Here is a 26,316-nt window from a genome sequence, read left to right as displayed (position 1 = left end):
CTGATTGTAGGGAAACATTTGTCACCATTTTAAGCTGACATTTTAAATTGTTAGCATGGTTAAAGTGAAACGTAGCAATATTACCATAGTAACCACATTTCCGTCCAGTTTTATTTGAGTGAAGTCATATCGTATGAAATACAATTATCACGACAGCTGTGATGGAAACAGGTTTCGGTGTAATTTTGTAAATGCTGACAGATAATTTGTTGGTTCTGCATGGTGGGATTTTGTGTCAGTAAAATGTATTATGTGGTAAATAGTAGTGGAAATGTCTTTATCAAATATTGATATAATAACCATATCAAAGTACATTTGGAGTCACGCGATGATATAGTGTGTGACACTACAACTCAGGAAACCACACAGTTCATTAGGCTACAGATGAAATAAGTTATGAAGTGCACGATGATAAGCTTGATGCTGCTTTCCAATAAATATCGAGGATCTTAATCTGGTGACATGGGGATCGATGCGTGACTGCCGTTTGACAAATCCAAAAACTCTGTCTCTGATCCATAATAATCTCATGTAGATAGCCAACCTGCACAGCCTACCCACAATGTATATAGGAGATGTGGACTAGGTCACAGGTGCCAAGACCAGAGTAGGCACATTTCCTATCTAACACAATAGTTTGTGATTTTTATTCAGTACGTTTTGTGTGCACTACGTCATCACTCACTTATTTTTTATACGGATTGTAAAATTTTCACATGAAAATCTGTCGCCAGTTGGATAGAAACCTAACAAGTGAGATTTTATTTGAAAAGCTGTAATTAGCTGATGCCTGGTTGTAATAATATAATATACAGTGTACAAAACATTAGGAACGCCTTCAAAATATTGAGTTGCACCCCTCCCTCCTCGACACATCCTAACTTGACTTTATCTGTTAAAGACTCTGCATCAAAACTCATAGTACAGACAGGGTATTCTGTTTCACCACGCTCTCCACTGGGTCCGCATCGCACCAAACGTTGGGCGTCACAGACACCGGGAATCTTCAACTTCAGGCCAAGCCAGTGTTGTTGTTCCCATTGGTGTGGTGCGGAGCGCACACGCCCTCTTGCAGAAATGCAAGCGGGCCAATTAGTCACTTTTACCGACCCAACATTACTCAACCTGACACAACATATGGATCAGCCAGAAGGCAAGGATCCAGTCTCCAAAATTCACACTCCCACTGGGTCAGAATCATCAGGACAAGGCTCAAACTCGGTCTTCACGGCACCTGCCATTGAGGTTAATTCATCCTCACTCTCATGTCACGTTCAAGTTTCTTCTATAGCTCTTCCAAAAGTTCTGTGATCCACCACTCCATATTCACTGAAAACATGTTCCACTTTTCACATTTTTCCCCCCGTCCACCATCTTACACACTCACCTCATGGCCACACCGGCGTAAATATCTTCTTCCCTCAATTGTCTCAAGGCTTAAAAATCCTTCTTTAACCAGTCTCCTCCACGTGAAGTGGGTTTTGGATTTAACAGGTGACATCAATAAGGGATCACAGCATTCACCTAGTCAGTCTGTCATGGAAAGAGCAGCTATTCCTAATGTTTTATACACTTTGTATATTATGTGTATTTGGTCTGATTGTGGCCTTGCGAGTATAGATTTGTCATCTAATGACTGTCTCTATACTGAAAAAGCTATATTGAAAAGCTATTATATGCAGTATTTTTGTAGCACATTATAACCTGTTCTTTGATAATCTCTCATAGGCAGAATATGTAAACATAAAATGGTGCAATAGATCTTTCTATTCTGAGCACTGATAGATAACGAGCAGCTATAGTTCTGGTGCCTAGTTTTTTCCATCACTGGTTATTTGGACAAATCACAACTTCCGAGGTGTTAGCATTTTTTTCAAATTTTGGAAGGGCAGTCATTCAGCCCATAACTTGCAGAGAGGATGGAGCTCCTCGTTCTAGCATCTCATGGACCTAGAATTTAATCGAGCAGACTTCAGTTCTGGGTTACCCCGAGATTAGCTCTTTGATAAGAGATAAATGACTTAAATATCCATAAATGTATGAATATACAGTACCTTAACTTATTACAAAACAAGTTTATTATTTATGATCGAGTCTCACTTTGTGGAAGAGACTTATCAGGCTGATAAGATGTTTTTATTCTAACTTTATCATGAAAAAATAAAGTGAAAAGCAACAAACAGATTTCCATTCATTTATTTCATTAGACTTTTGCAGAACGTTTAAAATGTGTTCAGGTAGACCTAATGTATTATAGGCATTTACACTGCAGTCGTTTTAAAGCGGTTCTATTTCAAACAGAGCACAGACTAGTACAGGATGTCTTCACGTTATGACAGCCAGAGTAAGTTCTACAGGTTGTTTCCAGTTTCACAAATCAATTATGTGAGCAGTTGAGTTTAGCAGCCATACATTGATATGTTGAGAAGCTTATTCTTCTGTGATGGAGAGAGCAAGACATTTTTTGGAGGGAGCAGTTGAGGAAGAGTGACCAGCAGTAACAAAAACAAAAGTAATAAACTCATTGCTTTGCATAGTGAAGTCGTCATAGCTACACCATGGTAGTATATCGGTATTAAATATTGGCCTAATGACAAACTGGACACGCAGGAGCTGAAAGGAGCACAGGGCCCTTATCCACAGTGTCAGAGTACTGATCTGAGATCAGTTTAGCCTTTTAAACCATTATGAATTAGGAGGGGGGACCAGACCTTTAAAACCATTATGAATTAGGAGGGGGGACCAGACCTTTTAAACCATTATGAATTAGGAGGGGGGACCAGACCTTTTAAACCATTATGAATTAGAGGGGGGACCAGACCTTTTAAACCATTATGAATTAGAGGGGGGACCAGACCTTTTAAACCATTATGAATTAGGAGGGGGGACCAGACCTTTTAAACCATTATGAATTAGAGGGGGGACCAGACCTTTTAAACCATTATGAATTAGAGGGGGGACCAGACCTTTTAAACCATTATGAATTAGAGGGGGGACCAGACCTTTTAAACCATTATGAATTAGAGGGGGGACCAGACCTTTTAAACCATTATGAATTAGAGGGGGGGGACCAGACCTTTTAAACCATTATGAATTAGGAGGGGGGACCAGACCTTTTAAACCATTATGAATTAGGAGGGGGGACCAGACCTTTTAAACCATTATGAATTAGGAGGGGGACCAGACCTTTTAAACCATTATGAATTAGAGGGGGGACCAGACCTTTTAAACCATTATGAATTAGGAGGGGGGACCAGACCTTTAAAACCATTATGAATTAGGAGGGGGGACCAGACCTTTAAAACCATTATGAATTAGGAGGGGGGACCAGACCTTTTAAACCATTATGAATTAGGAGGGGGGACCAGACCTTTTAAACCATTATGAATTAGGAGGGGGGACCAGACCTTTTAAACCATTATGAATTAGAGGGGGGACCAGACCTTTTAAACCATTATGAATTAGAGGGGGGACCAGACCTTTTAAACCATTATGAATTAGAGGGGGGACCAGACCTTTTAAACCATTATGAATTAGGAGGGGGACCAGACCTTTTAAACCATTATGAATTAGGAGGGGGGGACCAGACCTTTTAAACCATTATGAATTAGGAGGGGGGACCAGACCTTTTAAACCATTATGAATTAGGAGGGGGGACCAGACCTTTTAAACCATTATGAATTAGGAGGGGGGACCAGACCTTTTAAACCATTATGAATTAGGAGGGGGGACCAGACCTTTTAAACCATTATGAATTAGGAGGGGGGACCAGACCTTTTAAACCATTATGAATTAGGAGGGGGGACCAGACCTTTTAAACCATTATGAATTAGGAGGGGGGACCAGACCTTTTAAACCATTATGAATTAGGAGGGGGACCAGACCTTTTAAACCATTATGAATTAGAGGGGGGACCAGACCTTTTAAACCATTATGAATTAGAGGGGGGACCAGACCTTTTAAACCATTATGAATTAGAGGGGGGACCAGACCTTTTAAACCATTATGAATTAGAGGGGGGACCAGACCTTTTAAACCATTATGAATTAGGAGGGGGGACCAGACCTTTTAAACCATTATGAATTAGGAGGGGGACCAGACCTTTTAAACCATTATGAATTAGAGGGGGACCAGACCTTTTAAACCATTATGAATTAGGAGGGGGACCAGACCTTTTAAACCATTATGAATTAGAGGGGGACCAGACCTTTTAAACCATTATGAATTAGGAGGGGGGACCAGACCTTTTAAACCATTATGAATTAGGAGGGGGGACCAGACCTTTTAAACCATTATGAATTAGAGGGGGGACCGGATCCTAGACTAGCACTCCTACTCACGCTTTGTTAATATGGGCCCAGAGCGTTTGCATGCGTCTGACAGTTTTAACCACATGCACTCGTAGCTCAGCGGTGTTGGACAGAACGTTAGAAACTGCAGAAATATGACTCCAGGATTAGGCCTCTTGTTTCTTCAACCAAAACAATGTGCACTTTTATTTATGACAAGAGCAGGTTTGATTGTAATACTCAGGTTTTCCCCCCTCTACTAACAGGAAGGAAAGGGGGTAACTAGTCATTTGCCCAACAATTCACTCAACCGAAATGTGTCTTCCGCTTTTAACCCAACGCCTCTGAATCAGAGCGGTGCGGGAGTCATTTAACCCAACCCCTCTGAATCAGAGAGGTGCGGGAGTCATTTAACCCAACCCCTCTGAATCAGAGAGGTGCGGGAGTCATTTAACCCAACTCCTCTGAATCAGAGAGGTGCGGGAGTCATTTAACCCAACCCCTCTGAATCAGAGAGGTGCGGGAGTCATTTAACCCAACCCCTCTGAATCAGAGAGGTGCGGGAGTCATTTAACCCAACCCCTCTGAATCAGAGAGGTGCGGGAGTCATTTAACCCAACCCCTCTGAATCAGAGAGGTGCGGGAGTCATTTAACCCAACCCCTCTGAATCAGAGAGGTGCGGGAGTCATTTAACCCAACCCCTCTGAATCAGAGAGGTGCGGGAGTCATTTAACCCAACCCCTCTGAATCAGAGGTGCGGGAGTCATTTAACCCAACCCCTCTGAATCAGAGGTGCGGGAGTCATTTAACCCAACCCCTCTGAATCAGAGAGGTGCAGGAGTCATTTAACCCAACCCCTCTGAATCAGAGAGGTGCGGGAGTCATTTAACCCAACCCCTCTGAATCAGAGAGGTGCGGGAGTCATTTAACCCAACCCCTCTGAATCAGAGGTGCGGGGGGCTGCCTTAAATCGACGTCCATGTCGTCGCCGCCCGGGGAGCAGTAGTTATTGTTGGTGGTTAACTGCTTTGCTCAAGGGCAGAACGGACAATTTTTCTGTTACTGGCCCAACGCTCTTAACCGCTAGACTACCTACTTGTGAGTCCAGTGAAGTCTACTGTAGATGGCTGTTATCTCCCTTCTTCACACTCTAAAAGGTTGATAAACGGAGTCACAAGAATACCCCAAATTATATAAAACAAAAACAATTCTCAAAAGTTTGAAGTAGCTCTTGTAAATTCCTGTGTAAAGATGACTTCCTTACAAAGCAAGGTTCACTCTGCTAAAACAATCAAGATATGACATAAGAGGTACTCTAGCTATATGAGAAAAGGTACGGTAAGTACCTTAAAATACCTACCACTCGCCTTCTTTAAATAGTTTGTTTTGAACAAATATAAAGTGCAAGACACATTCAGGCGCAGATTCTGCTGCATACAAAAATAAGTCTCTGTGGGGAGCTCAGCCCTTTTCCTATTGAGTGTCAATTCCTAGAGGGGAGATATGGAGGGAGCACCACAGTCGTTATGTCTCCATCATGCGCAGGTCATCTGTTTCTGAATTAACTTCCTCCTTGGACCTTCTCCCTTCTTTGTTAGTCCACAAGCCAGACTCCAGACAACGCTTCACATGGTACTCTGCCACCTGGTGGTACAACCAAACGGCAACTTCAGCTCACAAGAGAAAACAAAAATAATTTAAAATGCAATAAGCCATAACTGTGTAATCTAAAGAAGACACCCTTATACGATATGATTAATGAATCTGTATGGGTTAGTTCTAAGGTTGCCTGTTCCAAACACTATGTCCCCTGGGAAGTGTAGTTTGGGACGATAATCCACCTGCTCTGTGGGGTTAGCGTGACACCAACACTGATAATTCCACCTTTCATCAGGACCAGTATTCAACAACCATCTCAGAATAGGAGTGCTGGGCCCGTATCCACAAAGTGCCTCAGAGTAGATAATTGGTCGTAAGTTCTGAGGAGATTTTACTCCTACTCTTAAGGGTAAAAATAAAAGCTATGCATGAAACATTTTTAGTCATAAGAGTCTCACCTTGTCGACAGATATTTAGGAGACCTCACGAGCTGTCCTAACCAGTTAACCCTTGTGGGAATTGGCCTATATGGATAGTGCTAAATAGAAAGGTTTCTTACAGAAGAAATATGAAAAGCATAACCATGGTAGCAATTAAAAAGGGAACAGTTTGGAGATTATGGGAAAATGATTAGACCAAAGTTGAGGACAACAGTTCAGACACAAGACTGAATCCAAAAACATTACTTGATTTTACAGTACTTTTATATATTTGTTGATAACAAAATCTGAAGGTAATCTGGATACATTCAGTAATATATTAATATTCCTAGAAAATGTGGTGTAGGAGCAACATAAGACAAATAAAGTGGAAGGGTTTGAGTGAGAGGTCTAACTGGTGTCTCCAAGTGGACACACACCTCTCCAAAGTGTTCACAGTTCCTAAGTCATTTCAATTAGCTTTTATGACGACTCAAAAGCAGAGTCTACATTTATAAAATACTTTTTGAGCTCTCATAGCTGGACCATTGAGGAACTACAGCAAGCACAGTTGTAGTAGTTGTGTTCAGAACGCAACCCTGCAACCCTAGAATGACTTGATGTTTATGCACTCTAAAAACAGTCCATTATAAATTGCAATCTGGGTCAGGTGGGCATCATTTAAAAGCTTCTTCTATTGCCAACGTGACTAGCTTAGCTATAAAATATGACATTTGTGTTAGGCTTTCACAATGCAATTCAGGGAAAAATATCATTTTGGCGTGCATACAAAGGAGTCATAAGTGCATTTAGGAAACATAGGCTCATTCTGTTCAGAACAACTCAGGGTATGACGCCATGTCATCTTGTAACTGTACATCAAACGGTGATTATAAATGTTGACACTGTATATGACAGGAGTTTTATGATATGAAATGTGAAGTGCACATTAGGATTCATGGGTATTTGGCTTGCTTCTATGACATTAAAGCAGTATTTATCATCATCATCCTCATCATCATCTCATATTTCAAAATACATAGTACTCTTAATTTACAGCTTTTCCCTCACTAAGACAACAAAAATATTTGCTAAAGTTGCCCAATTAGTGGGAGGGATGGGGGCAACGTAATGTAGCGTGCGGTGCTCAAGCTCAGAACAGCTGTCAGTCAAAAGCTTAGTGCTGTGAGGCAGAGAGCCAAAACGCTAACGTCATGCATAGCATGTTACTGTACAGTCACTGCGTTCCAATTTATGCATTTATCAGTGACCAAATCTACCATTGGAGTGTAAAGGTGTAAGAGTTACCAGCAGGTGTCTTGATAATAGAAAAATGCAGCGAGTCAGTGTTTCCTGCGCCACATGCAACTGCTTTTGATACGATCAATCCACTAATAATCTCTTGTGCTTTTGACAATGATTTCACATGACGTGCATAAATACTTAGAACCACTAGGGTAATAAATCAAACATTTTTTCTTAGATCATTTAATTACCCACATGTTATTTCAAGTTATCCCTTTTGAGTGCAACATCACGTTGTAATTAAATTAAAAAGCCTACATTGGGCACGCCTATAATTTAGGCAATTGACGGCATCTAGGGCTTATGTTAACTTTGATTGTGTTCGATGAAAATGATAGATCTTTCAAAGCGTTGTCTGAAACGTTGTACGCAATGGACTTGATGCCTACTGTGCCAAAGCCATTTAGAGTTGTAAAACGAGAGTGACGAGTGTTGCTATAACAGTAATTTTGTCAATTCTACTTTTAACAAGCACCAGAAATGGTTAAAGAAAGGTTATGCATGCCAACATATTAGGCAGAAATGAACAGTACGCAAAGTGATATTGTCATATGACAGTTATTATCAAACGCTTTAACATCGCAACATTTTCTGTACCTTCATATTCACCGTGCGCGTCTGAAGAGAGTTCACAGCTGGCGATTGCAATTGGTTATTCTCCATCATTTGCAACAATGTCAATGAGGGGTATCACTATATTTACTTTGCGGAACCGCAAACTGTCGTGATTACCAGCTGAGATAAACTTTTATGAGTTGTTTTTTCTCGTGGCTCAGAGTTTGTCCCGGGCAGTGTCTTAAAACAGGTTCAGTTTTAGGATGATGTTAAGACTAAAAAAAGGTAACAGGATTCCTAAGACCTTTTCATCTAGGATCAGCTCCCCACTCCCTGTCCATATAGTCGTATTTACTATGATCCAAGAGGCTGAATTGATCTGGGACTCTGTAAAATAGGCCCAGTGCTTAGTGAGACGGTGGGGGAGAGGTTTGGAAAGTAGACCTGTCTGAGCTGCTCTGAACGGATGTACATAGGACGTGTACCAAACGGCACCCTATTCCCTTTATAAAAGCACTACTTTTGAATGGGTCCTGGGCAAGAGTAGTACAATATATTAGGGAATAGGGTGCCATTTTGGGACACACAGGGATTAACCCAGTAAGTATACTGCTCAAGCCGATTATAATGCTTATGTAACAGGAGGTTCTTTTCTGCGTTCATTAGCCCACATCTAGAGTTTCAACCAGGCCCCAGCTGCTAACTAAGTGTTATTTGTGGAGGAGGACATGTTTCATTTCCTTGTTTCACTCTCTCTTTTAGGATTCGACATGGAGTCAGCTTTCGGGGGCCAGTTGGGGGTGATATTCTTTCACCCTCTTCCTGTTTGTTTATTTCTCTCTCTTCTAGGAAGGAATTCTGTTCTAGAGCAACACACTGACTGTTAATTTACTTCTGTTTTTAAAAATACAGCACATCTGGAAACTTGAATATTAACTTGGGCTCTTTGGATATTTCCATCTTTTAACTCCATAAATGTTTATATAAGAAATAAGGCCCCTCGTCTCGCAGTATAGCTGACATTTTTTAATCTTCCCGAGGTTATACCTTGTATATGTGGTATCAATTGGCATAGGAGTAATTAATAGTTCTCAACAAATAAGTGTGGCTGAATAAACAGATGTAATTCTCATGTACAGTACATGTCTGACTCTGTAGTCAGTCTACTAAGAAAACTGAGGAGAGAGTCATGTAGCCATTACCTGTGGATTCATGGTGCTGAGAACATTCTGGAGAATCTGCATGTCTTGCAGCTGGAACCCTGCCTTCAGTTCCTGTTTCAGAACGGAAGAAATAACAGAACAAAACATTGAAATTACTATATTAAATTGTTACCATAAAAGGTGCATGTTTAAATATGTCATGTAGAATACTCACTGGGGGTAAAGATTCTAGAACCTCTTTGGGATCCAGATCACAGCGTGCTGTACTGCTCTGGAGCGCTGTGTCGTTGGAGAGGGTCTCTCCTTTCAACCTGACGGTGTACTCTTTTACTCTCTGCTTAAAGGCCTCTAGCTCAGCATGGAAGACGTTTAAGTACCCCTCTTGTCCTGCCTTACACAGGGGAAAATATGACAATGGAATTAGAGACTTGCTTGATCATCCTCAGTTGACAAGAGGAACTTGGAATCATAATAAATAAATGTATTTTACCCCATTTTTCTCCCCAATTTGGTGATATCCAATTGCGATCTCGTCTCATCACTGCAACTTCCCAACAGGCTCAGGAGAGGTGAAGGTCGAGTCATGCGTCTTCCGAAACACGACCCGCCAAACCGCGCTTCTTAACACCCGCCCGCTTAACCCGGAAGCCAGCCGCACCAATGTGTCGGAGGAAACACCTTTCAACTGACGACCGAAGTCAGCCTGCAGGCGCTCGGCCCGCCACAAGACATCGCTAGAGCATGATGAGCCAAGTAAAGCACCCCCGGCCAAACCCTCCCATAATCTGGGCCAATTGTGCACCGCCCTATGGGACTCCCAGTCACTGCCGGTTGTGACACAGTCTGGAATCGAACCCGGGTCTGTAGTGACACCTCAAACACTGCGACGCAGAACCTTGCACCACTCGGGAGGCCTCTTATAAAAAAATAAGTGTTTTCTAAACATTAAGAGTGTGTTACTCGGTTATAGATACATGATTACGGCTGAGAAAAACAAATAATTTAAAATTAAACCATGCAGCCTTTTAAAATCATATCAATATGTAAAAAACTGGTAATCATACAGAAATGCTTACAATGTTTTGGCATGAAAGCAACAGTGTTTTGGCATGAAAGCAACAGTGTTTTGGCATGAAAGCAATAGTGTTTTGGCATGAAAGCATGTAGCTGTATATCATTGTGGTGTTGTAGGAGTCTGTCATGACTCCTGTCTCTCTCTAGTGGTCATCTGACCACATTACGTCACTGTACAGTACATCTTCCTCCAGCAAACTATTTTTAGTGAATGACACGTTAGTTACATAACATTAAATAATAAACATTAAAATCAGTCAAAACATTGACAAGTTTGATCATTAAATCACACATTAAAACATTTGATCAATCCTCAACCTAGCTTATCAATAACAACTGGTTATATGGTAGGTGAACAATTTGCCTTATATTACTTTGCAGTATAATGACTTTACAGTGACTCAGACAGACGAGGATGGTTAGATGGAGCCTTTGCTAAATGCCTCAAATAGCACCCTATTCACTTTATACTGCATTACGTTTGACCAAAGCCCTAGTAGTAGTAGTAGTAGTGCACTATTATATAGAGAATAGGGAGCCATTTCACCCCATTCTTAGGGTGCCTGGTGTGGTATAATGACTTAACCGTGACTCAGCGGACAGACCAGGATAGCTAGATGCTTACTTTGGCTTTGTGGAAGAACTGACGGAAGCAGCCTCTGGGATCCTGCTGAGAGGTGCTGGCCATCTCCAGGATAAACTGCATAGCAACAGCCTGGTGAGCTACCTGCTCCATTAACGCCTCTTTCTGTGGTTGAATATATCAAAGTGGGAAAAATGTGAATTCATCCATATAACACAAATCAAGTCTGTAGGCTATAATATAAAGTCAATGTTGGTAAACCTGAACAAATATCTGTCAGGAGAAATGGAACAGGATAGAACCTTTAACATAGGTGATCCATAGTCATAAGTATAAAATTAACTCATTCAGAAATGGAATTTGTTAGAAAAGATGGTGAAGGGGTAGGATCAGTTTGGCCTTTTAACAACAGTTAGATCTGTCGGTCAGTAAACAATAGTTTACACATCAACCCTGAACAGGAAACATACAGCCGGCTGATATTGGCGTTTAGATAAAAATCTATTGTATCAAATACTAGCAGCAAATAAATTCACAGGACAGTGTGATTTTGTTTCTGACCTCTTCAGCCTGAAGTCTGAAGCACCAGAGGATCAGGTAGTTGGCCGTCTCCTCACAGATGAGGTGATGCAGGTCAGACAGGAAGCGCTGGCTGTCATCCCACCTCCGCAACATGCCTGACCAATCACAATGGAGACACATCGGACCAATCACAAGAGACAACGGACCAATACCATTCCACAATGCCACACCTGCTGCATCACTCAATATTAAACCATGACAAGCAGTAGGTTAAACCTTCACTCACCAAAATGTCTCAATTCTTTTTCATACTTCTGAACAAAGGTTTTGCTCTTGTCGTGAACCTCCAATTCAACGTTTTTACTATTAATAATACTCTATAGGAGAAGGAAAGAGAAACACAGTCCACTGAGAAGAGGGTAGCAGCATCCCAATATGGCGACCGGAGTATGGGCGAATGGGTGTGTCGAAAGGAAAGGGTGTGTGAAAAGGAGTGGGTCAAAAGCACTGCGCGATAGTTTTTAAGAACGAGGATGAGTCAGTTGTATTTCACTGTTAGTTTTACACATTTTCAGTTATTAAACTTCTTACGATTGTTAACTTGACTAAAAGTATTGATGACGGGTGTACTGTTTCTTCATGAGTTGTATGCGTGTGCTTACTGTGACCGTCACCCTAATATTGGCTACTACATAGTTACTTCACACAGTTGCCAGACAATAGTGCTTGTCAAGCGGGAGTGAAGGGCACTGTGTCGCCATTCATGCCCTCCCCATTGAGTAGTAGACTGTATGTAGTCTACATATCAAGGTGACATCTAGATGGTTATCAATATTAGTAATTTCTTGTGTAGGCTACTTTCCTACTTTAAATAAAATTGTGAGAAAAATAACGGCCACGTTAGCTACCGCCGGCGACACTACAGTGATACCAAGTCGGCAGGCACGTCGATACAACACCGGTGCACAGGTCGCCGTCTTATCGACTCATAGTGCAGCACAATCAGCCACGCAAAACGGTCTTGAGTGGCAACAAATCTGCCCAATTAGCCGAGTCGCTATCCACACACCCACTCCTTTCGACACACCCACACTCCGGTTGGCATATTGGGCTGCAGCTACCCATACTTGATTCCTTCCTCGCTTCCTCCTCTGACCTTCTCATTGAATGCGTTTTGATGAGGTGAGAAGGGTGCACACAAGGCATCAAGGAGATACAATTTAGATTGGCCCCCTCACCGTCTGGAGAAAGAGCAGAAGTGTACTGATCAGGTAGTTAGCTTAGAGACATCTAACTTGGTTTACCTTGTTTCAACGGGAAAATAATTGCATGTCCATGATTCCTCACATCCTTTCTCTTCACCTCACCTCCTTAAAAAACATTTAATCAGAAGTTCAGAGGGGAGGGATCATGGACTTTCTCATCCAATGGAGTTTGAGAATGGAAAAATGTATGCAATCAATTTATCACTAGCCACCTTAAACAATGCCGCTTTATGTTTTCATACGCTACATTACTCATCTCATATGTATATACTGTACCCTATACCATCTACTGCATCTTGCCTATGCTGTTCGGTCATCACTCATTTATATATTTGTATGTACATATTCGTATTCATTCCTTTACACTTGTGTGTATAAGGTAGTTGTTGTGGAATTGTTAGGTTATATTACTTGTTAGACATTACTGCACGGTCAGAACTAGAAGCACAAGCATTTCGCTACACTCGCATTAACATCTGCTAACCATGTGTGTGACCAATACATTTGATTTTGAGAAGGAGGAGAATAACGAGAGGAATAAAGGAAATGCAATTGAGATTCCCCCAACGTGTGTCTGTAGGGTCCCTTTCAGTCAGTCCACGTCTGTAAAACATACTATGGGGAGTTGCAACTTCGGTTGAAGGATCTACAAAGTCACACCTGACAATGAAATCCACGCCTCGCTGGACGCTCCGCCTTGTTGATAAGCGAGAGAATCGGATTCATTCCTCCACTTATGCCATTCTTCACCTTGGTGTGAACAGGAATGATTCAAGCTAATAAAACAAAAAAAGTCTTATGTTGCACCAACTAAACTGTCCCTTTCTGGTAGAGCGTGCTCACCACCGGGGTGCTGACGTTTGTATGATTCTCATAAGTTTCCAAATCACAAACAATTAGTTATTCTTAGAATTGCTTGGCCTGGCTAAAGCAATAAGTAAGATGGCTAACGCAACCGAAATGACGAAGGCTAACAAGCCGGGTTGGCGTCCATGCCCCAATGAATGGAAAGATACACACGTTTGTTGTCTTGCATGTTTCAGAGGCATGTTCAGGCTGCCCACGCTCCAATCACTTTGTGTGTGAGACTAAGGGACAGCTGTTCCTCTACTAGTCCAGGGTGCAGGTTCTCTTGACAATTCTTTAGGGCTTGGTGTTTCCGATAGCGACTTCTACTCCTGGACGCCCGTACCGCAGCGGGGACCGAGGTGCGGAGATGGATTGGGTTGTTCGTCGGGTCGAATGCCTCCGGGCTCCTGTGTGTTCTATCGTTGGTTACGGGAGGCTACTCAAAAAGAGGGTAACCAGGTTCTGTGGTTATGACCCCACCGCCTGTGTCGGCCTTGGTTAAGCACCAATTGCCTCTCTTCATAGAATAGTCCGAAATCAAATCATTTTCCGGGAAAACATTTTTTTGGCCACATTAGCTATCGCCGGCGACACGACCGTGATACCCAGCAGGAAGCACTTCAAGTTGGCATGCACATCGATACAGCACTGGTCGCCAGCTTATCGACTCGTTGTGCTGCCTCGGTGATCCGGTCCTACGTAGACTTGAGACCATGCTAGCTAACAAGTGCCAAGGCGAGCTAGCTACTATTACTAGCTATTCCTGCCCCCCACGGTGGAGTTCCCTGGATAGCTCTCTTGTTTAGTATACTTAGCGTTAAGTCGCTTGTTTATTCAAAATGGACCGTGCTGCGGTCATAGGATAGCTAGCCTAGCCTAAATAACCTCTTGGCTAACTTCGGTTATATTCCGGTGAATGACGCTTACTAGCGTTCCCCCGGCAATTCATGTAGTTGCAGGGAGTAGAGGAAGTAGCCCTAGAGCAGCTGGCTCAGATAACCCCGGCGTGAGGGACCTTAGCACGGGTCGGAGCGAACAGTACACCGCTCCACAAATCACCCTTGTCTGTTACCACAGAAGGGGTCAGTTTTTCCAGAGCCGTCTGTCCCATTCCCATCTAGGTTACAAGGCGCTTTGTCACCAGTACCCATGACTGGTATGTAGGGTAACCATGATAAAGTTTTTTTCCCCTGGGTCTATTTTTAATGTGTACGATCCAGAACTGGGTGCTAGCTGGTCATCGGAATGCATCTTTCCGCCTAAAGCAAATGAGGCTCGTTGTGACAACGGAACCCCCAGGTGGCACAGCCAATCAGGGTACGTCGCTGATCGACCAGAACTAGTGTAGCCAGAGTTGGCCGGGTTTCAGGCAAACCTTGACAGATGTTTTTTTTTCAACAGAGTTCCAAAGTGTTGTCTCCCGTATGAGAGTTGGATGAAGTGTCACTTCTCCACGTTCAGACTCACGGTTGTCAAGAGTGGTGGAAATATGAAAATAAACCAAATATCTCCCAGTCCACAAGGTGGCGTCCTTCACAGGAGGCTCTATGTCTCCTCCGACCAACGGCGCACATGGCAGTGTCGCCCTGGATCATGCAAACAGTGACGTTAGTGCACAGGCTACAATTTGTTGTGAGTCAACCCACGCTTCTGCAGGGTCATCACTTTGGTTGTTTCCAAGGCCTTAGCGCCCGTTTTGAGGGAGGAAATATCCTCCCGTCTCGAGAACTAGGCAATCCAAGCAATTCCTATGGCTGGTATAGCCGGCATTTCCTGGTTCCTAAAAGGGACGGAACTTTGCATCTCATTCCAGACCTACGTGCCCTCAACAAGCACCTCCGTCTACAAACTAAGAATGCTCAGGAACCGCTGGCTATTACAGCCAATTGGCTAGTGGTTGGAGAGTTCCGAGGGAAAGCAGTACACACATCCATGCTGCTGTCCCGTATTCAGTCTCCAGGCTTCATAAGAAACCAGAAATATAGCTGTCGGATTCCATCTCAGCGCATTCTGTTTCTGGGTCTCAAGCCTAGACTCACTCGGATGTGTCTGGGTTCCGTCTCTGCTCAACCAAATTTCACCTGAGGCACAATGCGTTTTCGCCGGTGCCTATGCCTACTAGGGATGATGGCTTCTGTGATGAAAGTCATTCCCCTGGGGCTATTGTTGATGCGGCCCTTCCTGCGCTAAGTGCTAGAAATTGACCTGGATGCATCTCGCAGCCTAAGCCAGTCGTGTCGAGTGTCTCTGTCAGGCCTGCGGTCCATGGCCCAGTGGTAGGACCCTCTGATATTGTCATGGGTATCTGGCACTTGCCCCTGCTTTTGTCGGGTCAGCTTGTGCTGGTCAGAACCAACAATATGTCAGTGGTGGCGTGCGTCAACGGATGGGGAGAGTGTCTATCCCGATTGCTTCAACTTGGGTGCAGATCTTTTATCCAGGTGGGACACTCTCAGGAGTGGAGGCTACACTGCTGGCTGGTCTCTCAGGTATGGGACATCGGCTAAACGTCCCCAACATGTTCAGCCGAGGCCAAAGCCATGAGCAGGGATGTTTGTTTTGAGTCCAGAGGCTCAAAGGGGTGCACACAGTGCCTCCAAAACCAGTGCCAAGTCCCATGTGAGCGCAGTAAGTTTTAGAGAACAGTCTGAGACGATGTACACCTTTCAGGAACCGCACAACCTCCACATGACACTGAGTTGGGGCCATGTATACTTTTAACATGGAGAATGCCCGCCCCTGCTCGAAAATCTCCCGTACGAACATAAGGATATCCCTCACAGAGCACTGAATAGGAACAAGTCCTTTAACTTGGCACCAGAGCTCAAACGCTTGACACGTACATGTATACAGCCCTCTCATGGAGGGTGCCCTTGCAGACTGAATGGTAGCAATAACATTGAGCTAAGGCTCTAGCAATCAGAGAAGCCCTCTCAGGGGCCAGGCCAATAGGAACCAAATCTCTGGCCTCTTGCCAAACCTGCCTGTGCGCCTGGGATAACAAGACCCTGTGCAATGGTTGTTGCCATAGGTCCATGCCTAAAAGGCAAATGATCTTGGCGAACCAAGGCTTCCTGGTTCACTTGGGAGCCACAATAAGCAATGATAAGCCCTCCGGACGTACCCTCCAATTTGGGCTGAATCAGAATCACTAGCGGAAAGGGGATATTAATGACAACGATGTTGTTTCCACTTTGCTTCTTAATATAAATCCAGAAGCGTTCTATAATTACACTTAGTTTGTGTTTCTACATCTGCAAACAGGTAGTTTATATTTAATTGCAAGTTTAAGCTAAATCATGTTAGCAGCTAATGCTAATCACTAGCTAGCTAATAAATGTACTGAGTCAGAGCAAACGTAGCTAGCTAATACAGCTGGTGTGGGCTTAAAATGCTGGTGTAGGCTTAAAATCAGCATGTTATTAGTATTACAGTATCTTCAAAATCAAAAGAGGAATAGGCAAAGCATGAATATGTTGGCTACATTAAGAAACATTTAACGTAGCCAAAGATTATAGGGTTCCCTATGAAACACTGACCAACACTTTGGTCCCTACCCTGTCACAGCAACTCCTCCCAGGCATTTTTGTTTGTTGTCAGGTCAAACACTGTATTCAAAGTGACCACTATTATTTATATTTCCATGATTCAAACAGTTCGCCAAAGTGTTTTGATCTAAATCGCATGTCAAATCGTATTTGCCACATTTGGTTAAAAAAATAAGGACTAGTTTATTTGCCCATATCTTGCAGCCCTACCAGGCAGTGTGGAAATAATGTCAAATGAGTCCAGGAAATGCAGAAATGTATGTAAAGTCATTATTTTTGGTTGAAGTTGAATTGAACAGTATAAAACAATCAGAATGGAGAAAGACCCACTGAAATAGCTTAAAATGTACAGTGCCTTGCAAAAGTATTCACCCCCTTGGCATTTTTCCTATTTTGTTGCATTACAACCTGTAATTTAAATGGATTTTTATTTGGATTTCATGTAATGGACATACACCAAATTGGTGAAGTGAAAAAAAGAACTCGTTTCAAAAAATTTGAATAAAAAAATAATTAAAACAAAAACGGAAAAGTGGTGCGTGCATATGTATTCACCCCCTAAATACGATCTGGTGCAACCAATTACCTTCAGAAGTCACATAATTATTTAAATAAAGTCCACCTGTGTGCAATCTAAGTGTCACATGATCTCAGTATATATCACACACACACACCTGTTCTGAAAGGTCCCAGAGTCTGCAACACCACTAAGCAAGGGGCACCACCAAGCAAGCGGCACCATGAAGACCAAGGAGCTCTACAAACTGGTCAGGGACAAAGGTGGGGAGAAGTACAGATCAGGGTTGGATTATTATTATTTTTTTAATCTGAAACTTTGAACATCCATTTTTTAATAATGGATTTAATGGGAAAGAATATGGCACCAACAACAAACCTGCCAAGCAAGGGCCGCCCACCAAACTCAGACCAGGTAAGGAGGGCATTAATCAGAGGCAACAAAGAGACCAAAGATAACCCTGAAGGAGCTGCAAAGAGTAGAAGAGTGGCCAGAAAAAAGCCATCGCTTAAAGAAAAAAATAAGCAAACACATTTGGTGTTCGCCAAAAGACATGTGAGAGACGCCCCAAACATATAGAAGAAGGTACTCTGGTCAGATGAGACTACAATTGAGATTTTTGGCCATCAAGGGAAAACGCCATGTCTGGCGCAAACCCAACACCTCGCATCACCCGAGAACAGCATTCCCACAATGAAGCACGGTGGTGGCAGCATCATGCTGTGGGGATGTTTTTCATCTGCAGGGACTGGGAAACTGGTCAGAATTGAAGGAATGATGGATGGCACTAAATACAGGGTAATTCTTGAGGGAAACCCGTTTGTCTTCCAGAGATTTTAAACTGGGACAGAGGTTCACCTTCCAGCAGGACAATTGCTATTAAGGGGAAACATTTAAATGTCTTGGAATGGCCTAGTCAAAGCCCAGACCTCAATCCAATTGAGAATCTGTGGTATGACTTAGACTGCTGTACACCAGCCTAACCCATCCAACTTGAAGGAGCTGGAGCAGTTTTGCCTTGAAGAATGGGCAAAAATCCCAGTGGCTAGATGTGCCAAGCTTATAGAAACACACCTCAAGAGACTTGCAGCTGTAATTGCTGCAAAAGGTAGCTCTACAAACTATTGACTTTGGGGGGGTGAATAGTTATGCACGCTCAAGTTCTGTTTTTTCTGTCTTATTTCTTGTTTGTTTCACAAAATATATTTTGGATCTTCAAAGTGGTAGGCATGTTATGTAAATCAAATGATACAAACCCCCCAAAAATGCATTTGAATTCCAGGTTGTAAGGCAACAAAATAGAAAAATGCCAAGGAGGGGGGAATACTTTGGCAAGCCACTGTATGTGTTGCCATCCTAGGGTCACACACTACTCATAAAGCAAATGATTTTACCTGTATTATTCAAAAACAAAATACAGTGATATTTTGGCCATATCACGTAGTCTTGTTTAATACACAAGTGAATTTGCCCCAATACTTTTGATCCCCTAAAATGGGGGGACTATGTACAAAAAGTGCTGTAATTTCTAAACGGTTCACCTGATGTGGATGAATATACCCTCAAATTAAAGCTGACAGTCTGCACTTGAACCTCATAGTCATTGTATCATTTAATATCCAAAGCACTGGAGTAGAGAGCCCAAACAGCCAAATTGCCACTGTCCCAATATTCTTGGAGCTCACTGTATATTTCCCCATAGTATGTTGTACCGAAGTTGACTGACAAAGGGAGCGTAACGTTATGACTGTAACTACTCTTCCCTGAAGGAGGGAAATGTGGCACGACACCTATTTGGCCCTGTGCCACCCCTACCTGGGCTCTGAAGAGAGGTTTTAAATTGAAAGAATGAAACCAAGCCTCACACTTATCACCTGTGGTAGGCGGGGCTTCCACCGAGGCGTGGATTTCATTGGCCTTGTCAGGCGTGAATTGTAGATCCTTCAACAGAACACGCAAGTGTGCAACTCCCCATAGCATGCTGTACCTTGTTTTCCTCCTTCAGGGAACAGTAGTTATAGTCATAATGTTACATTTCCTAAGGCTGTGTCTAGACTTGACAGTTCATGCAGCTTTAGTATTCTGATCATGAATTCCAAACCCTTCCTGCATCTACACCTACATTTAAAATGTGTCTACTGTGTCTGGATTCCCTTTTCCCTGGCTATATTCAAATATTAGTATGCATTCTACAAACGCTGGTGGGAGGAGTGTGGATGACATCGCCCACTGTATGTGCTTTCGGTAGCCTGATTGTGTCCAGACTGAGGAGAAACCCACACAATGCATTCCTAACCAACTCCTGAAGTGGTCAGCCAGATCTGAATACAATCAGACCACAAAGCGACTTGGGTGTCTAGATCTGTCTATAATGCGATCTTTGTATTCTGATAGCAGAAGTCAAATGTAAGTGTCAAGTGTAGACCCGACCTTAGTTACCTTGTCGAACAAGTCTCGGCTGCTGTCAGCGCTGAGCACGGGGCTCCTGCTGCCTCCCAGCATGCTCTCCTTCCGGCGCCACTCATGTTCAGTCTGCGAGAGCTCTGATTGGCCGGCAACAGCGCGGGCGTGCTCCTGCTCGACGCTCTCGGAGCCGTGCAGCTCCATCCCACACAGCTGGTCCTGAGCCTCCACTAACTGCCAGCTGGAAACGGAGGCCTTCACACACTGCTGCTGGCTCTGGCACAGGGACGCCATGGACTCTGCACTGGCAACCTCCTGGAAGAAGAAGAGAATTAGCTTATTAAGAACTGATATCCTAATATCATTGTAAGGAGACTCGCACACACTGCAGTTGGTTTTGGCACAGGGACGCTGCAGCAGCACCAAGGGGGGGGTCACAGAGCAGAGGGGAGAAGAGGTTATAAAACAACTGATATCCAAGTATCTTTATATTTTATTCTGCTGCCATCTCTGGCACAGAGACCCTATGTTCTCTACACCACCATGGTCAGAGAAGACAGTAACTTATGATTGACATCTGACAATATTTTTGACATTACATTCTGCAGCAGAATATTACATCTACAATAATCATGGCCAGTATTCCTAAAGCCTCTCATTCTCCTCCTGATGACGATGCATTGCTGTAACTCTGTTATGGCGAACTGTGTGCAATAGTTATACATGGACATGTAAAACCACAGGTTGCAAGCTAATAATAACATGCACACCACACACAAGCTTCAGCTGTCAACTCAATACCGCATTAATGGATATAACTATCAGGGAATAGAGATGACAGCACACACTAGCTATGGATGCTTATCGTATCCACAGTAGCTGGGAAAGCTATGTAAGTAGTTAGTTGTTACTGCTTGACTGGCTAAAGCATAATTACAGGAAGTATTACTGAGAAACAAATTTGGTGTAGTTAGCTAGCGCCCTATTCACCAATTTTGCTGTGTAATACCTGTAGACCAGTGTAAATTAGTCAGTGACAGTCACTTGGCTGGATTAAGGAGGACTGGCTTAGACTCGCTGATGTCAAACCTGGCAATGAGACAATATCCACAGCCGGTGGTTCGGCTGATGACAATGAAAATAACCTGACAAGCTAGCTAAATCGTATTGAGTTTAATCGGCTGGCTACTAGCTAACTAACTAACTACTGTAACGTTAGTGTATGTTCAGTCATTAAACGTCGTTCGTTAAGTAGAAAGTTACAAATGATGGAGTCGGACTCAATAGCTCAGACTCGTTTCCATTGTTGACATTATGTAATGTACTTGACTTGTTAGCTAACGAATTACATACTGACTGTAACTATTATTATCACTGATTCCCGGCAGCGTAGCCTAGTGGTTAGAGCGTTGGACTAGTAACTGAAAGGTTGGAAGTAAGTGTCAAGTGTAGACAGACCCGACCTTGCAAGAATCCCAGAGCTGACAAGGTACAAATCTGTTATTCTGCCCCTGAACAAGGCAGTTAACCCACTGTTTCTAGGCTGTCATTGAAAATAATTGGTTCTTAACTGACTTGCCTAGTTAAATAAAAATAACATCACGTAAGGGTATGTCGAATAGCTAGCGGCAGGCTAAATAACTAGTTAATAACAGCGGAGGTGCCTTTATTTCCTCGATGACTGACGTAGCTACCAAGCTGGCTAACAATCAAGTAAATAATTAATTGGTAAATGTGCATTGGCATTTAGCCTCACAATACCTGCAGTGAGGAGCTGTGAAAGCTACTTGGCACAGAAGAGGCAGAGGCACTGTAACCCTCTTCTTCTTCGGGAAACATAGGGGAGTTTCCAGTCCCGAACCACTCCATCGCTGCTGCTCCGTCTCGAACCGCCCAAAACACCGATGCCGAATCGATCAATTGGGAAAATAGCTATATCGCCTAAGTTCTTCCAAAGAAAGGCAATGCGCTAGCAAAAGTGATATTTCGATCAGAGCACAAAAATACAGCAGCCTCCATGCTTTTATTCAAGTACCACGTGGTGTGGAACTTTGATCACGTGGTAAATATGTTTTGCCGTTTTATTTATTATTTATATTGATGACCAATATTACTATACGTGTTTTAATATAGAGCACGTTTCAGGACAGAAATAGCCGAGCGTTACAGTACTTAAAAATAAATTAAATCGCCGTGAGATTATTTTATTAAGTGGGGGAAACGATTACCTGTTTTCAAATATCTGTGTAAGTATAACATTATATAATGGTAAAAACTACCAGGTAGCCATTTCCATTACTATACTATTATATTACATTATACTATTATATTACATTATATTATATTCTGTTCTGTTATTTTCTAAAACTCGCGAGCCATAGACGAGAACGATAACTTGGTGGTGTCCGTTCTGAAGCCTTCCGTGCAAAACCTCTATCATTTCAATTTCATTTCCTTGCTAGTGCTAGCTAGAGGCAAGTTATAACGTAAGTCTATTTTTCACCTTCAAAACATTGTAACATAGCATGTATTGTGGTCAATTCGGTTAACATTCAACCCATGTCACATCACATTGACATAGAGTTGATAGCTTTTTAGCTAGGTGACGTTCACACGTGAGATAAATGCTTTAAAATGCTAGCAAGCTACCTTGCTAATTTGTGGCCAACTGGGTGGGCCAGCTAGCTAGCTGGACATAGGTTAGCTAGCTACTAGTAACAAACCACCATGCATAATTTGTCACATCTCGCACTACTCTGGGCTAATTGTCAAATTAGTGAACATAACAGGATGTTACAACAGAGAGGGTTCTCTTTGGGTACATGTTGTGTAAATTTCCTCATCTAGTAGGAGCCGCCTAACAGAGGGCTTCCCATCATGCTGTACTGTTCGATAGTCGCCAATAGGTGGTAGCAGAGTACAGTAGAGCGCCCTGCACCAGAGTCCGCTACTGCTGTACGAGTCAGTTGTGAGAGCCAATAACATACCAGGAGGAGAGAAACAGTCCAGACGTCAGACTTAAAAAAACATCCTCAGCCTCAAAAGCATGTCCCACAGCCAGCTGGCAGCCTGTCCTTTCGTGGTCTGCTGTTCCCACAGGGTGTGTGCCCGGGGACGCTTCAGCTCTGGTTCTTAACTTGTTCAAGTGAAATTCCGAAATATGTAGGACATGGGTCTTCAACTTTTTGCTGCCCATGGACCCCATCTCAGGCAAAATGGCGTCCCAGGGACCCTCATCACACCTTAGCAAAAATAAAATGTTTCTCCAAATGTCTTGTCTTATCATCAGGTGAATGATAATAGCAAGGAGAAGTAATCAACATTTGAAAATGAATAGATTTGGTATATCGTTTTTTTTAAATTGACCTCCCACATTATAATTGGAAAAGGAAATGTAAACTCTAACATAGCCTATTAGCTAGAAAGGTAACTCCAAACACATTTCTGCTAATAGTAACTGTTTAGCTGGTAAACAAAGGTTAGCCGTGTGTTGGCAAAAATGTATTAAGTCAAGAAAGCTTACCAGCAGCCAGCACCACTTTCTGCACTGGTAGCCTATTCGTGGGTGATTTTTCAAAGCCTATGTCAGATACTCCAGTGAGTGTAATTGTCTCCAGTGAGTATAATGTGCTCAACATTAGGAGTTGAGAAATAAAGTTAGTTTATTCTGTTGTTGCTAGAGATATTCATGAAAACATTGAGTGAGAAAAAAAATGTATGGACCCCTTGTAGGATCTTGGACCCCCGATTGAATACCCCTGATGTAAGGGTTTTCAAGTTAATACAAGTTTGGGTTTTTTATAGTGATGGAGTAAAAAATCGATAGTCGCACATTGGGGATATTATTTGAAACAAAATCACAATATAATTTTTGCGCTAGTCAGCTGTACCAAAACGCTAGTCAGCTGCACCAAAACTCAGTATTTTTTTTCTTCATAGCTTGTTCTTCATCTTCTTTTTAAATAGGGAGCCAATTTGTTTTCAGCACTTTTACTTTCATGACTGATCAAAACTCGTTTTCTCATGTCTCTCTCTTGTCCCTTTGCAGCAGACATATGGTGAGAAATATGTTTTGAGCATGGAATCGCAATAGAATCGCAATACATATCATATCAGTAACCTAAGTATTGTTATAATATTGTATTGTGAGGTCCCTGTTAATTCCCAGCCCAAGGTTTTAAGAGCCTGTTTTATAGACCCCTTTTTATACAGCGCCATTTGAATTAGGGCTGGGAATTGCCAGGGACCTCACGATACAATATTATCACAATACTTTGGTTGCCGGTACAATATGCGATTCTCACGATTCTATATGTATTGTAATTCGATACTTTTTTATTGCGTCTCGATGCTCCAAACATATTGCTCACCGTAAGTTTTGATCAGTCATGGAAACAAATGCTGAAAACAGATTGTCTCCCTATTTAAAAGAAATGTGAAAATTATTTGATCAGACACTGAAAGAAAAGAACGCTGAATTTCTAATGTGGATGAAATTATGGTTTGAGTTTGGGATGCATAACTGAACTTTAGTCAATAACTAATTAAATGTCCCCTGTCAGGAAGTATCTACGCATTATATTGTTAATTCCCACCAATCAGGTGCTGCTAATCTGGCCTGCAATGCCAGTCAGGGTGTGTCCCATTCACCCTGATGTTTGTTTGTATACCAGAACAGGCAATCCCGTCTGTTGCTGAACTCAACTACCAGTACGTGTCTCCCCCCACTACTGTCTCCCCCTCCCTCACTTTGTCTCCCTTCCTCCCCCCTAGGAACGTGAGACCCCTCAGACTTACGACGCAGCGCAATCCACTGGAGAGGAATGAGCCAGGCTACACAACAATTGGGTCAGTAGTTAAGCCAAACAAACACTTGTCTGGGACCCACACACACGCATCAGTCCAGACACCACGCTTAAATACACATGTTCTGGTATGGTTTTGCCTCTGTCGGAATGACAGAAAGGATAGTCCCGGCAGGTGTAAAGGTATACAAGTTGAACCACACACACACACACACACACACACACACACACACACACACACACACACACACACACACACAAACTCTCCCAGGTGGAGTGCTCCTCCATATACAGCTCTGAGTCCCTGCTTACCTGTCACTCAGTAGCTCACCCATACAATTGAGTAGCTACATGTTCCACATTCCTGAGCCCCCCCCCTCTTTTTTCTCTCTGTGGAACTGGGTTGGGGGATAACTGCTAAAGTAGAGAGAATAGCAACGGAGAGGGAGAAAGAGATGTATACGATTTGTGCCGTGTTCTTCCGCCATGCATTGTGTTGTGCTTTGCTTTGGGCAGTCTGAAAAGTGTTTCTGCTGTGTAGGCATGAACCAGCTCCGATCCATGAAGACCTGAGTGTTAAAAGTGTGGGTAGGGAGAGAAACAAAGAGAGAGAGAAGCCCTTTGGTCTGCTTTCCCAGGCTGTCTGTCAGGAAGGCTGGATTTTTTACACCGTGACCACCGCGTTGCCCTTTCCTGGGGAAATCCGAGACAAACAGAAAGCAGTGGGGGGAGGGGAACAGGAACACTGGGCCTGGGAAGGAGAGGGGTGGGAGGAGAGTGAGGCAGGAGCTTTTGGGAATGCTTAGGAACATACCCAGTCTACACATCCCCTTTTGTTACCAGGCCTTTTTAAACCCCAGCCCTCCAAAAATGTGCCCTGTCCTCTGCAAAGCAGAACTGCTCCAAAACTCGGTCAGTAACCCTGAACAACTGCTGTTAATACTATCCTATCCCACTCCTTTTGAGTTAATGATAATCCAGTTATTCTTAAAGGGGAACTGACAACGTTTTAACTCGTTTGCAGTCGTCCCCACAGTGACCGTACGTACATCAGTTTGCTGATGACACAACGGTGGTAGGCCTGATCACCAACAATGATGAAAAAGCCTATAGGAAGAAGGTCAGAGACCTGGCAGTGTGGTGCCAGAACAACAACCTCTTAACTCAACGTGGGCAAGACAAAGGAGATGATCGTAGACTATAGGAAAAGGAGGGCCGAACATGACCGCATTCACATCGACGGGCTGTTGTGGAGCAGGTTGAGAGTTTCAAGTTCCTTGGTGTCCACATCATCAACAAATTGTCTTGGTCCAAACAGAAGAGGGCATGACAATGCCTTTTCTCCCTCCAGGAGACTGAAAATATTTGGCATGGATCCCCAGATCCTTAAAAAGTTCTGTAGCTGCACCATCGAGAGCA

General features: G+C 43.0%; 2 protein-coding genes and 1 long non-coding RNA gene across 6 annotated transcripts in view; 1 reads left to right on the top strand and 2 right to left on the bottom strand.

The window, feature by feature from the left end:
- Positions 1 to 2,180: 2,180 nt before the first annotated feature.
- LOC123726111 (uncharacterized) lies at positions 2,181 to 4,823 on the bottom strand. The gene is made up of 2 exons (XR_006758419.1): positions 4,282 to 4,823; positions 2,181 to 4,244 (listed from the first exon to the last, which is right to left on the bottom strand). It is a non-coding gene; the product is annotated as an uncharacterized lncRNA (long non-coding RNA).
- Positions 4,824 to 5,130: 307 nt separating this feature from the next.
- LOC106568447 (hsp90 co-chaperone Cdc37-like 1) lies at positions 5,131 to 22,124 on the bottom strand. Its single transcript, XM_014138787.2, has 8 exons — positions 21,854 to 22,124; positions 20,129 to 20,407; positions 11,797 to 11,887; positions 11,550 to 11,665; positions 11,031 to 11,153; positions 9,546 to 9,722; positions 9,371 to 9,442; positions 5,131 to 5,934 (listed from the first exon to the last, which is right to left on the bottom strand). The coding sequence occupies exons 1-8, from the start codon at positions 21,959 to 21,961 to the stop codon at positions 5,815 to 5,817; spliced, it is 1,086 nt and encodes a 361-aa protein (XP_013994262.1). The 5' UTR covers positions 21,962 to 22,124; the 3' UTR covers positions 5,131 to 5,814.
- exd3 (exonuclease 3'-5' domain containing 3) overlaps positions 21,956 to 26,316 on the top strand; it is a 63,945-nt gene continuing 59,584 nt past the window's right edge. Inside the window, exons 1-2 of one of the 4 annotated variants that reach the window (XM_045692547.1) lie at positions 21,956 to 22,154; positions 24,866 to 24,940. In XM_045692547.1, coding sequence (XP_045548503.1) covers positions 24,916 to 24,940 — 25 coding nt within the window. In that variant the 5' untranslated portion in view covers positions 21,956 to 22,154; positions 24,866 to 24,915. Of the gene's footprint in view, positions 22,155 to 22,182; positions 22,339 to 22,460; positions 22,579 to 24,865; positions 24,941 to 26,316 lie in introns of those variants that run through there. The other 3 variants (XM_045692546.1, XM_045692545.1, XM_045692549.1) reach the window with 3 other exon arrangements.

This window comes from Salmo salar, chromosome ssa13 (genome assembly GCF_905237065.1).
Source record: "Salmo salar chromosome ssa13, Ssal_v3.1, whole genome shotgun sequence".
NCBI lineage: Eukaryota > Metazoa > Chordata > Actinopteri > Salmoniformes > Salmonidae > Salmo > Salmo salar.
Note: the sequence above shows the minus strand (reverse complement) of the source record. Positions and strands in the feature narration are given on the sequence as shown.